General features: G+C 40.5%; 2 protein-coding genes across 2 annotated transcripts; both read left to right on the top strand.

The window, feature by feature from the left end:
- The first annotated feature begins 792 nt into the window (after positions 1-792).
- LOC134823700 (intermembrane lipid transfer protein VPS13D-like) lies at positions 793-2,700 on the top strand. Its single transcript, XM_063835232.1, has 4 exons — positions 793-821; positions 1,276-1,375; positions 1,550-1,746; positions 1,890-2,700. The coding sequence occupies exons 1-4, from the start codon at positions 793-795 to the stop codon at positions 2,698-2,700; spliced, it is 1,137 nt and encodes a 378-aa protein (XP_063691302.1).
- Positions 2,701-3,775: 1,075 nt separating this feature from the next.
- On the top strand, positions 3,776-5,822 carry LOC134823697 (intermembrane lipid transfer protein Vps13D-like). The gene is made up of 4 exons (XM_063835231.1): positions 3,776-4,421; positions 4,540-4,741; positions 4,956-5,203; positions 5,320-5,822. Exons 1-4 carry the CDS (start codon positions 3,776-3,778, stop codon positions 5,820-5,822), a joined length of 1,599 nt encoding a protein of 532 aa, XP_063691301.1.
- Positions 5,823-13,518: the final 7,696 nt, after the last annotated feature.

Here is a 13,518-nt window from a genome sequence, read left to right as displayed (position 1 = left end):
GTTCCCGGACCTGCCCCTCCAGCAGGTGCTCTTTGGCTGCTTGATAAGCATCGCCTAGCTTCTGTTTGCCCTCTTGAACAGCTATTCGGTTGTCTTCTGTAGCATCTGAGTGGTATTTTATGCTACATTCCCTCAGCTTCAGCCTGGCAATCTCAACACTTGGAGTCGCTGAGATTGTTAGGGACTGATTTAGGATATCGTAGATATTGCTATGTTATGCCATTAGTTTGGATATGTAGTGTTTGTGATTGTCGAAATCAATTAATTACGGTTTGTGCTGATAGGAAAATAGTGATAGTGGGGAATGTGGCAGTGTAAATATGGACCTGGAATTTAGGATGTGTGGCTTATCCATTAATATTAGTTGCCGCTAGTCTGTGATCAGTTTGTTCTGGTTTTTTTGTGAGCAAATATATATTCATAGTTTATTTTTGTAATATCATATAATATATAGTACTTAATAATAACCATATGACTAATAACTGATTTACTAATTAACTCATTAACTAATTCACTAAACTGATATAATGACCGTTGTGTCCAGTAACTTTCAGACACGTTGTGACCTTCTTAGACCTGGAATATTATGTAATAAGAAACTAGGCCACGTGTCATCGTCATTTTCACTCTGCAGGTTCAAGAGCATGCGTTTTGTAGCCGATTTAAAAAGGTTTATGGAAAAAAGTGTGGGTAGGGTGCTTACATTTGCATTTACAGCATAAATGGAGAGTAAAGGTCCTTTGAAGAACATCGAAGATCTGAAATGTGTGGTGTTGTACTCGGCTAACCAGGATGCTGCAGTCACGTGATCTGAGTTTGCAGTGGGTGCATTTTCTGGGATCCACTGCAAAGTTTACAGTAATGAAATGCAATTATTATTCACCGCTTCCAGCCGTAGTATTGTGTTGTGAAGTATGTGTTGGCCCGACTCCAGTGAAATCGATGCCTCCTCATTTCGTAATACCGCTCTCGCGTGCGTGTTACTCCGGGTCTATTTACGTGCTACAGGGAGGGGTGGCGGAATTCTAAATTTAACCTACTTGTAGGATGTTGTATCGGCTACAAGCTAACTCTAAAAATTTGCAATTTTTTTTCGGGTGCCCAAATGACAACCATCGCTTTAAGAACTATTTTCTTGTGCTGAGTTAGTCCTTAATCCTTATATACCACAAGATGATATCCTGTTTAGAATTGAACATTTGACTCTTTACAATTGGTCCTCTAAAGTGCTTTATCACTTTTGTCGCCCCCAATATCTAGTCCACAATCCCCCAGGGCTGAATCCTCAGACTGGACTCCAGACAAAGAGCCAGTTACTGAGGCTGCTCCAAACTCTATCATGCCCTTCTCCTGGCCTCGTAACGATCTAGATCAGGTCGGTCATTATTTAAGATTTTTGCCTAAACTTTTAAAAATAATTAACTATTCCTGTTTTGTGGTATAATCTTAGTTACCACTAGTTACCACTAGTTACCACTAGTTACCACTAGTTACCACTAGTTACCACTAGTTACCACTAGTTACCACTAGTTACCACTCACCCCCTCAGCTACTATCAATATGTATTCCTGACGTGGTAGACTGTGAGTGGTCGGGTGGATTCTGTATAAACAACCCACAAAGCAGTGTTGTATCTATGAGAGGGACCGGAGGGAGGAAGATATTCCTCCAGTGCACTGTGGTGTTGCAGCGGAGCTCTTATCATGTCGTATTCTCCGACTTCAATGATCTCCCTACCCCTTACCGGTAAGGAATTGATTTTATCAGAAATAGTTTGAAGAAGCGAAAGCTTCGGTTGCATAAGAACGTATCATTAGAGTTAAGATCCAGTTATTTTAAACACAGGATCGTCTTTATTTCAATTCAAACGCAAGGAAATACTTTTGCAGAATAGAAAACCACAGTCTGGTAAGCGTGGAGTACAGACAATCAGAGAGTCGGTCAGACATGTCCACATTACAACCTGGTAGCTGGTGCCCTTATCACTGGGATGAGCCCGTCTTGAAACCCCACGAACTAGATCTAAAGGTGACGGGAGGTGAGCCTATGAAGGTGATGATAACACCCACCCCCTACACCCACCTCTCTGCACTAGTCTACGAGAACGCAGTTTACCTGACACTCTCCGACACCTGGAAGGGAGGTGCCCCAGCTATGAGGGACATCCCCCTCAACCAGCTCTCCAGTTCCGGATTTAGAGCTATCAGGGTGGACGAGAAACTAGCCAGCTCCAGCAGCAGACTCGTGCTGGACGTTCCACAGGGGGTTCAGGTGCTTGTTAAGCAGTACAACCCGCACTCACTTAGTCAGCTGTGGCAGGTTAAGGAGTCAGGTCAGCTCATGCACTTCAAGACCAAGTTATTCCTGGACATACCAGGCAGAGCTCCCAACCCTGGCACATACGCCAGCCTGATCGTGAAGCCTCCTGACGAGAACAGGCACCAAACACAGTGCTGGAGGTTCCGGGATAACGGCTATCTAACCTGCAAGCTGCCAGGGCTAGCTGTTTCACCTCGCAACGGTCTACTACATGACGGATCTGATGCTGTACTAGACATGGTCAGCAAGAACCCTCCTCACATCTACTTCCACAAGCGCCGACCAGGTTGTGGAGCCGTGCTGATGACCACCTCTCTAGACGGTCCCACGGTGGTTATCAAGCTACTGGACATATTTTCCAGAAAAACATATAATAAATAAAATAATGGAAAAAGCAACGAACAACACCACGAGTAAAATCAAAACATCTAAAATAAAAGTTGAAAATAAGGAAATTATCAGAAAATATTTCGAGAAACAAGGACTCCATCTTCCAACAAAAAGCAGAGACCAAATTAGATACCTAACACAAATAATTTCAGGACAAAACAAGTTAGCTGCAAATCTACACAAGTTAGATAAAACAGTAGTACCATTCTGCAGACACTGTCCCACAGAACTAGAAACAACGGAACATTATTTGGCGAAGTGCCCGGCATACTCAGAGGCAAGACAACAAACTTTACAAATTACGCATACCAACATCAAAACTATCATAGAAAAAGCCAAAGCTTCAGAAATAATAAATTACATAAGAAAAACAGGAAGGATGGAGGATGAATATGTTAGTTATTATGTAGAAGATTAAGAAAAACATGTCTACGCAAAGGTTGGACAACTGAGAATAGCGCCATAACTAGCAAAAAAGACATAGCGCAATATAAAGCAAAAATTGTTACAAACAAGAATGCGCGCGTCGCAAAGACGCGCGCAAATAAAGAAAACATAGAGTTGGGCAAGAGATACTAGATGCTCAGGTATGCCCGGTAGGTTCCTGTCGGCTCACTAGAAAAGACAGGGGGCAGCCTGTTCTAAAAGAGCGCCCGGGAGATCACCTAGGCATGGGTGGTGATCTCCCGAGAACGAGCATTATGACAGTTTTCCTTCGGGAAAACGTCGCTCACCAGGCTTTATCCTCCGGGGGGTAAGGAGCACTAGCCCATGCCAAGTGCCCGTACCCTGTGACACCTACAACTGGAGGGACCCCAATAGACGTTAGTCACCAGACGGACGTAGCCTTCCGAGAGGAAGGTAAAGTGGGTGCCCCAACCCAAAAAAAAAAAAAAAAAAAAAAAAAAAGCTACTGGACGCTGTGGCAGGAGAACAAACTGTCTACACGGACTCCACCTCTAAAAAGGAGGATGTTACCAAACCCTTTCAGCTGCAAGTAAAGTTACTGGGAGGTGTAGGCCTCTCTATTATCAACCACCTCCCTGAGGAGATATTGTATCTCAGCATGACTGGGCCTGGGCTGTCTTTAGACGCCGAGCTGGCGGGTAACAAGACTACTGTTGTTTTTGATCTGCTAGGATTCCAGGCTGATAATCAGTGTAGGGAGGCACTGGTTCCTGTTGTTATCTACCCGGTAATGAGGGATGGAGAACATACAGTACACTTCAGGATGATCAGGGAGGTTAGGAGCGATGGCAGGTTAGTCGTGTACCCTGAGGTCCAGGCTCTGTTCGCAAACTTCAGCTCCCAGCTCGACGAGGTCTTACTTCTGAAACTCATACAGTTTTTTGAGATGGCTGGGGATGTAAATAAAGACGACCCAAAGTACGATCCAGAAGCGGAGTACAAGTTGAGTACGAGGAAGTTGGAGTACAATCCCGTGTTAGTTGAGAGTATGTTAATTCACCAGACCCAGGTTAATGTCAGTCTGATCGTGGCTCCAGTTCTAGAGGACGACCTCAAGGACATCCACACAAGATTAGGAATGAGATCTTATCTGAACTTCTCCGACGTTACTTTTAAGCTGAACAAGTACCATACCAGTAATGTGATAGCAGCTACTAGTACTATAAGGGACAACATCATACGACACTACAGGGACTGCGCAGTTGGACATAAACTCAAAATAGTCCTCAACTCAGAAATTACAGGTTTGACACTTTACCTTCTACTTGATTTCATCACTTTTACCTCAAATTTCATTGTTTCTACTAGTTACTACCATGATAACGTAAACTTTAACAACCTTTCACCCTCACTTCACACCAGGTAACATGGGAGGGCTGTTTAACGATCTACTGAGTGGACTCTCAGTGGGGCTGGATGGTGACGTGTCAGGAATGGTTAAGAGTGTTGCTCACGGCATGTCAGATACCGCCAGTAAACTCAGTTCAACTGCTAGTACTGTCTTAACGTATGTTAGTGGAGATGATGCTTTCAGAGCTGACAGAGACAGACTTAGAGCTTCCAGGTAGGAGACTGTTTTCTTATTTTTGTTTTTTTGTGCGTCTCTTTGTCTTCTCGTGTGCTCTTTCCTATTCTGATGCAATCTCTTTTCTCTACTTTTTTTCTTTCCAATTCCCTTTTTGTATCATATTTATATTTTATTAATGCAGTCGATTGTGGAAGCAAACCAAATTCTTATTTCTCCGAATTAACCAAATAACAGATCTTGTTCCCGACAGATACCAGAGTTCAAGTGCAAGTCTGAGAGCAGGATGGCAGGGGTTAAGAAGTGGACTTATCGGAGGGCTTACCAGCATTCCCAGTTCTATAGTGAGAGGGATTAACCAAGACGGAGTGACGGGGGCAGTGACCGGACTAGCTAAAGGTCTCATTGGAACTGTTGCTAAACCAGCTGCTGGTTTACTCGACTTTGCCTCAGGGACTACACTGGCCATTACGCAGAGTACTCGATCTAGTCACAGTATCGGTAAGTTTATTTCTACTCAGCAACCAAACAGTATAACCATAATTTGGTGTTAACACGTTTTGTTTTACAATTACAATAAACAGGAAGAAACATAACGATATTCTTCTTCTTCTCAGGTGAGATAAAAAGAATACGGCTGCCTCGATGTTGCAGTGGAGAGATCCTGGCAACATTCTCCATAGACACAGCACAAGGCATGGCTACTCTGTGGAAACTGAACCGCAAGTCACGTGAGGAACAGTTCATTTCCTGGTGTGTGGTGAACACCCGCCTCAAGATCCTGGTGTCCAGTGAGCGGGTCAGACTTATCGAGAGAGAATCTGGAAACAAGGTTGTGAAGGAGATCATGTTAGACTCGATAGGACAGTGCGTGTATGCTCCCCGGAATAACGGTGGAACTACAGAACATAACCTAGCTATACAGATCTACGATACTCTGCCTCCACCAGGTGTTTTTAATATGGCTCCTGACTCTTGTCCTAAACTCAACTGTAACTCTCAGAAAACTAGCCTCAAGATCAGTCAGGACATTCAGTATGCTATTGATCTGAAGAGAGAGGCTGCTTTTTTAGTTAGTGGTGGTAAAACTTTCAGTAATAGTGGAAGGGACACAAGATAGCACAGTTTTGTAGTCGTTTAATTGATAAATTAAATGGTTAAAATTCTATGGTTTAACTTTATTAGTGTGTTACATGCAATCTTAAAAACGTGTTCTTGTAATTAATTGGTATTGCCAGCGCAATACACGGTTATGTCAATTTTCTTCTAAAGAATTAAAAGTTGTGAAATCCATTAGAACAGTATATAAATTAAATTTAGAAGATCCATCTGCTTTCTGGTTTGCTTACAGAAGGGTAAATTATTTGCCGACTATCCTGTAAATAATTTAAATCAAGTAAGTACTGTCTGAGATGCATGCGCTAAGACCAGCTTTTTGTATAAAATTTTAATCAAATCTATAATAAGTTAAATTTTGACAATATTGATATGATACTGAGTGAAAACTGTTATTAGTGAAAACAACACCTCACCCCGTGATACCGATTTGCTTTGACATTGTCTGGAGTCTTCTATAGTAACCGATCCTGTGGTGGCATCTGATATGGGCTATATCAGACTTGGTTCTTCATCATGTCGGTGAATTCCTAATTTCTATAATAGATTGTGATTTATTATATTAGAGCTTTTCAGCTAGAATTGAAACAATTTCTTCGTATTATAGAGCTAGGGCTGTGGACTAGCTACACCTGGTTAAAAATTTTCCATCCCATTACATAATTGATAATACTCGATAAATGTAATAGATTTGTAGTTTTGTAATTAATTGGTAATCGTGTTGTTATTGATCTAAAAATCGGTTCAATTTCCCCTCATTCTGGAAATGTATTAATTGAGTCTGTCTAATTATTTATTTGATACCGATAAGATTTCTATAGTCTATTATATTCGTAAGTTGTAAAACTAAACAAATTTTTTCCAAAAGAGCCAAATTAAAATAGAAGTTTTACAATACTACGATAGAGCTGTAACTGTAGTTTAAATTAGATCACGGTCTATTATTGTAAAGAACGGTTTTTATGTTGTTTTCTACAGATAGATAATAAATATGAGTTGTTACCGTTTATTTATATCTTTATGGAGTGTCAATAAACCTTTTTTGGACACAAATATAAAGTAACGAGTTAGTTTTCATTGTTTCTTAATCAGTAATAATCAAACCAAACTTTTCGTCTCATCGTAAGAAATAACTCCAGAGCTCTTTATCTTAGATTCTTAGGTATGTTGGGCAATGCTTATAAGTTTATTGCGAGCATGATATCATACAATTTCAATGGCCTATAAGTAAGATAGCTGCCATTCACGATCTGCCATCTTTATTACATGCCGTGTACTACAAAGCTCTCGGCCGGTTTTCTAGTAACAATAAATATTCAAATCTGCAGCACTAGAAGACATGACCCGATTCTCTCGATAAATATTCAAATCTGCAGCACTAGAAGACGAGACCTGATTCTCTCACACACGAACCTAATCGTGCATTAGTTATCTCAGAACAATGAAATTTTCGTAAGGCGCCGTGATATTTCTATGCATCTCAGGTTGAATAAAAGACTACAGGCTTCAAAATTGGTGATCTGCTTTACCAGGATCGAGCAAGGCGATGGGCGCTAATGACACGCAAAGATCAAATCGGTCCTTTTAGTTTTATCGTATATCAGTGCAGTATTCAGCGGAGTTTCTTTTTCTCGCTCTCAAATCTTGAACAGCGTTAATGGTTAGTAACAACTTTATTCAACAGGTGTTGTAGAAAAATGATCAAACGTTATTCTATTTCTAGTGTCTGGGCTCTGGATTCAAAATTTATTATTTTCTGTTGAACGTCTTCAAAGTCTTCAAAGTTCTCTGAGATCTTTAAACATCAATCAAAAGTTTTTGTCATATTTCCAGGTAAAATGTTCAGCGTTATACCATGAAGCTTGTTATCGTTTTCATAGCGTACTTACTGCACTCTGCAACACAAAGTATGAGTAAGATCTTACATTTCATTTTTAACCCTAATTTCTAGTTTTGAATGACTTTGAATCAAGAATACATATTTCAATTTTTCGTAATGAATGATGGTCGCTTATTAAATTTAACGAAATACCAAGACTCAAAAGGGGGGTTTATCGTTGTGAAAAATGTTACTTACCTTAGTAATGTCAGGTTGCTGGCATAATAACACCGGTAACATAGGACTAGGAGACTCTAACAGAATTGGACAGAAAAACCTGATCAACAAAGACGATTGTATAAGTTGGTGTAATGAAGAGGAACTTTGTCTAGCAGTACTTATAAGCCCAGCTCATTGGACCAGGAGGCTGTGTTATAGATTAAAGTACACGGACATTGGTTCCCGGTCGGGCTGGTTTACAGCTTATAAGTCATGTTTTGGGACCAAAGGTAAGATTCCCAAATTGATCTGTTATTGAGTTGGTACGTGCTTGGGTTAAATTTGATATAAAACGATATCTGATTGAGATTGTTTGAATTAAGCTATAACACTCCACCAGAATGCACTAGACTGAACCCGAGCTGGGTGAAAGTAACAACCAGTTATTAGCATCTTTATATTACGAATCTTAAGTCTGAAGCTGATTAATCTGTTTGTAAATCAAAATATAGGACCACCTTGTATTACATTGATTGACGGAGGAGTGCTATCACAAAATTCACACTGATGAGATTCATTTCTCTCAGTTCACGTGACGTCACTTAATACCAGACGTGACGTCACTTAATACCAGACGTGACGTCACTTAATACCAGACGTGACGTCACTTAATACCAGACGTGACGTCACTTATTAATACCACACAGGTTGGTTACCAGTGCAACCTGATGACGATGCGTACATAGAATGGGACCTGGCCTCAGTACCTTTACAAGTTAAAACCAACAGCGAGTTGCAGAGTCTAGATAACCTGACAGTGTCCTTCTACTCTGCTTGGAAGTACAATGCAGGAAAAGTATGGATCAACTTCGGCGAAACTCTAAAATACAAACTCGACTGGTGCAAGCCTTCCTGGTCTAACTTCTCCATAACACCTCCCAGTGATGCAGACAAGATATGGCGTATCACCCTCACCAAAAGTGCAGATATCAGGCTTGTGATACACTGTAACGAGGTGGAGGTGCTCAACACTCTGCTCTCAGACACAACGTGTGATTGGCGTAGATGGAGAAACATCTGGGGTAAAAATGTGACAAAAATAAGTTTCTCCTCCGACACTGCGTCAGATTACTATGGACCAAGTAAATTAACAGCTTGTATTTTTAACCAGGCCAATATCAGTATATATATGTATTTTCACTATTGCTAGCATACTGAACACTGATAATGGGATTTCGAGGGTTTCAAGTATTACGTACGTTTTTTGGTACGTTTTGGTGAGTTTGGCAGATTAGGTGTCATATTTAATCAGAACCAAAGTATGTTCCCCTCTGAGTTCTGACACTGTGTCTAAATAACTACTTTTGATCATTTCAATCGTGCTGCATAATAATGTCGCTCACAATTGGTTTTAAGTATCGTTACTAATTAATTAAAAGTGGTTTATGATCACAATCCATTAATAATTGCAGTTTCCTTGTTATTTCCTAATTTTAGGTGGACGGTAAATCCATAAGTTTCATCAATAATGCGAATAAAAAATCATTTAACCTTACATCACTATGCAGATAGTTGCAGTGGACTGAAGGCTGAGTGGACGGGTACGATCGAAACGACAAGACAGTTTCCAGTACTGTCCGGAACCATAGTGGAAGTTACATGCTCGTACTCTGGAGCTCTCAACAAAGGGAGCAGTGAAGTAACATGCACGTCTGGAGACGCTTTTACTTATCTAGCGGAGCCTAGTTGTCCAAAACCAGGTTAGTTGTCCAAAACCAGGTTAGTTGTCCAAAACCAGGTTACAAGTTTTAGTATGATACCTATGCTTGAGGTTAATACGATGCAAGAACTTAAACTCGTATTTTACATTTTGAATTTTGAAGCAAACCAAAAATTGGGTAGAGTCAAGAGTGGACCCGGGACCATCGCAAATGCCCCCTTTTTTTACTTCTACTTTTAGAGTGCAAATATGATTTTTTTTTTATTTTAAAAATAAAAATGATCTAAGTTTCAGGTGGTCTGGGACAAGGCTGTGTTTCTGAAACCTATCGAACGCAGTACGGAACATTCAGCCACGGCTGGCTGGGGCTCGGTAAAAGCTCACAGTACAAGAAATGTCAGTTTGATGACTTCACGGCGGTTTTCACTTGCAAGATGAAGAGGAACAAGGAGTTATATGTGGAGGGGACTTACTATTGCAAGAACACTAAAAATACGATAGCTATAGAACAACTAGCCAACGATAAGGTTTAGTATGACTCATATCAGTTAAAAAAGTAAACAAAAAGTTAAATATGGTATCTTATACAACTAGCTTAAACCATAGTTAATTTTCCAATTGTTTATGTTGATGGCCGGTCATATAACTACATTCTCCTCAGACTGCCTCGAATGAAGATAAGACGGCACAGATGGAGAAGATGACAAATAATGAGGGTATGAACGGTATCGGTGACGTAGAGGCGGTGTCTAATGTTCTAAAATCCATCGTCAAAAGCGGGGAAATCTCCGAGGCAGTGGCCCAGAGCGTCCTAAACACCGTGTCTAACCTTGTGAAGTCCGACTTTAAAACAGCTGATAACGACACTGAAACCCAGTTCGTCAGCAAGATCTGTGACGGGTACATTGTTTTGATTTGTTTTTGTGAGAATTGTACCATACTTCAAAATTTTTCGACATTCATACATTACTTAAATCATTTCTGGAATTTATTTCATCATTTGTACATTAAAAGACACAAGCCACCTCACAAATCATAACCTATAAATAGATCTAACCGATCAGTTTGGTGACTCAGACTGTTAACGTTGTTAAGCAAACTGTTGTCAAGAACAAGATTATCAAGTCTCCTCGCATAGCCGTGATCGATGTTAAGAAAGATGCAGATGCTGGTGAACCCAGCAGTAATGGAGTTGTCGCCCTCACCCTTTCTAAGGCAAGTCGAGGTGGCAAGGACCTTCAAGGTTGCGAAGTAGACTCTGGATCCGGCGATGACGAAGAGGAAAACACGATTCTATTGGTCAGAATTTATTCTATTAGTACTCGCTTAACAGTACCTATAGAATTCATACAGTAGTTATTAGTATTGCAATGCGTAAATGTTATGAATTTAACATCGTATTAATATCATTAAAATATGTTACTATGAAATTTATTCAGATTGAGACAAAGGTGGGAGAAAAGAATGTAGATGTGGACATGGCCGTGGTCCTCATCACAGACTCGACACTTATGCCCGACAGGACGACTTCAATCGTGACAAAAGAGGAAGACGAAGACGACAAGGAAGCCGTCACTAAAATCATTGATGACCTGAAGAATGATTTGGAGGACGCAACCAAGAAAGATGGCGAGGACACCAAAAAGAGCTTTGTTAACTCTTTCATCACTGAGGTCAAAGTTCAAAACGCAGTACCTGATGACTTCAAGCTAAATGTCTTCATGAAGCCCACCATTAATATAGTGAGTTATTTAAATACGATAATTATACTTAAATTTTAATTTTACACTGTGGCAAATAAGATTCTGGACGATATCAGACAATTTTCGTCGGAAAGCAAAAAGTAATCGAAATCATGAATGAGACAATTTCTTACGTTTCGCACGTGCAAACTTTATGCGGATGTTGCGTGCGCATCTAGTACCACAGTGCTGGCAAGCATAACAGAGATATTTACAGTTTACAGTTAACACCTCTTTACTCAAAAAATATAAGTATACATCCTATCAGTAAATAATTCCTTTGTACGTATATTTTCTAATCCTCTACAACCTTCAGGGCAACACCAGCTCAAGCCTCATCATGGAACCTAACGGTAAAAGAATGCAAGTTTCGTACATCTGCGCAAAATACGACCCTGTTAAAGCAAAGTGGAAGGAGGGTTGCGAGACCATCTACAACTCTGCCAAGCCATCAGAAGGGGTGCTCTGTTTGTGCTCTCACAACACCAGCTTTGCTGTCCTCATGGTGAGCATTCTGTGGAAGGAAATTTATAACCATCATGATACATAACTCGTTTTGTTTTATGTAATACTGGCCTCAAACTCGTCTTACTTATAGTAATATCTCCCAGCTTGAAACACTCCTTCACCAAATGTTTTCAGTCAGCTTACGAGATTGATCGTGGGTTTGCCGAAGTACAGAGTTACTTAACGTATGTACTACTCGGAATTTCAATCGTCAGTCTCATCTTAACTCTGGTGTTCCTACTTCCTGCTAAAGCTCTTCGATCAACTCGATCCGCTAAGATCAACATCTGTTTCACCACCGCACTTTTGTTGGCGTCATTGATGTTCCTCATCCAAGACGCTTTCATTTCTGCTGATGATACCGGAGTCATAAAACTGGTAAGCTTGAGTTATATTTAGAGGTTAGATGATAACTATAAGTTGTGCTGACAGATAATATTATAGGAGTCCAGCTGCTAATCCAGTTGTCAGACCTTTTCGAATACTGCCCGACTCATCAACCACCACCCGTTTCAGAAGTCGACGGGATGTGCCGTGTACGCGATGATCCAGCATTACTTATGGCTTGTGGTCTTCGCCTGGATGGTCGTCGAAGGGTTCCTTATGTACCTTTCTCTCGTACAAGTGTTCGGATCTCATATCTCAAAGTGTATGCTGAAGTTTAACCTCGCGGCATGGGGTATGTTATTATAATATTATTATTCAATCTTATATTTTCTCTATCTGAGCACTTGCATAATCTTGGTTATTCGATTGTTTTTCAAATAAGAAGAGTATAATTATATACTCTTATCATACAAATTACCTGACCATATTCTAGGTATCCCTCTACCGATACCATTCATCGGATATTTCGTCTTCACGAAGCGGCACACCGTAGGTAGCTTCACTTTCACAGAACACGGGTACCTAGCGGACACTATGTGCTTTATCCGACCTGAAAGTACATCCTTCTACACTCTCTTCCTAGCCCCCATTGTCTTGGTTATCTTGGTGAACCTTGTATTCTTCGCACTGGTTGCCAAAGTGATTAATAAGAACTCAAACTCATCCGGCAACATCTCTGATCGGGGACAAATTTTAGTGAGTTCTAAGGTTGATAATATTTAGCGTCTTTCAATATGATCGAAGAATTGTTTATCATCTGGCCTGTTGTCTGGTTTGTTTTACTTTTCATATGCTTCATTTTAATATCGCAAAAATTCTTAAACTAACTTCAGCGGCAGCTTAAATCAGCAGTCGGTGTGATGGTCTTGCTTGGAACAGGCTGGTTCTTTGGAATATTCATGTCCCTCCCAGCCCCTCACTTCCAAGCGGGGATGCAGTATCTGTTCATTCTTCTTAATAGTTCTCAGGTATGCGCGTGTTTTCTACAGCCTTCTTTATCCTTCTTCCGAATTAGATGTTATCTTTAAAGTATCATAATTGATAATATCGATACCCACTACACAAGTATATCATCATTATGAAAATTAAAGACGAAAAATGGTTAATTGCACTACAAACGGAGATAATTATCCATGTAAACTTTCAGGGCATATTTGTATTCCTGTTCTACATAGTGCTCAACGACCAGGTCACGTCTCACTGGCTGGTTAAGGTTGGGCTCCAAGAGGAGAGGAGGACCTCTACAATATCTTTCGCCGCCGCTGCCGCCGGTAGATCAGTAGCCCCGTTAACTCAGGCAATGACG

The sequence above is a fragment of the Bolinopsis microptera genome, chromosome 11 (genome assembly GCF_026151205.1).
Source record: "Bolinopsis microptera isolate Bmic1 chromosome 11, MBARI_Bmic_1.0, whole genome shotgun sequence".
Lineage (NCBI taxonomy): Eukaryota > Metazoa > Ctenophora > Tentaculata > Lobata > Bolinopsidae > Bolinopsis > Bolinopsis microptera.
Note: the sequence above shows the minus strand (reverse complement) of the source record. Positions and strands in the feature narration are given on the sequence as shown.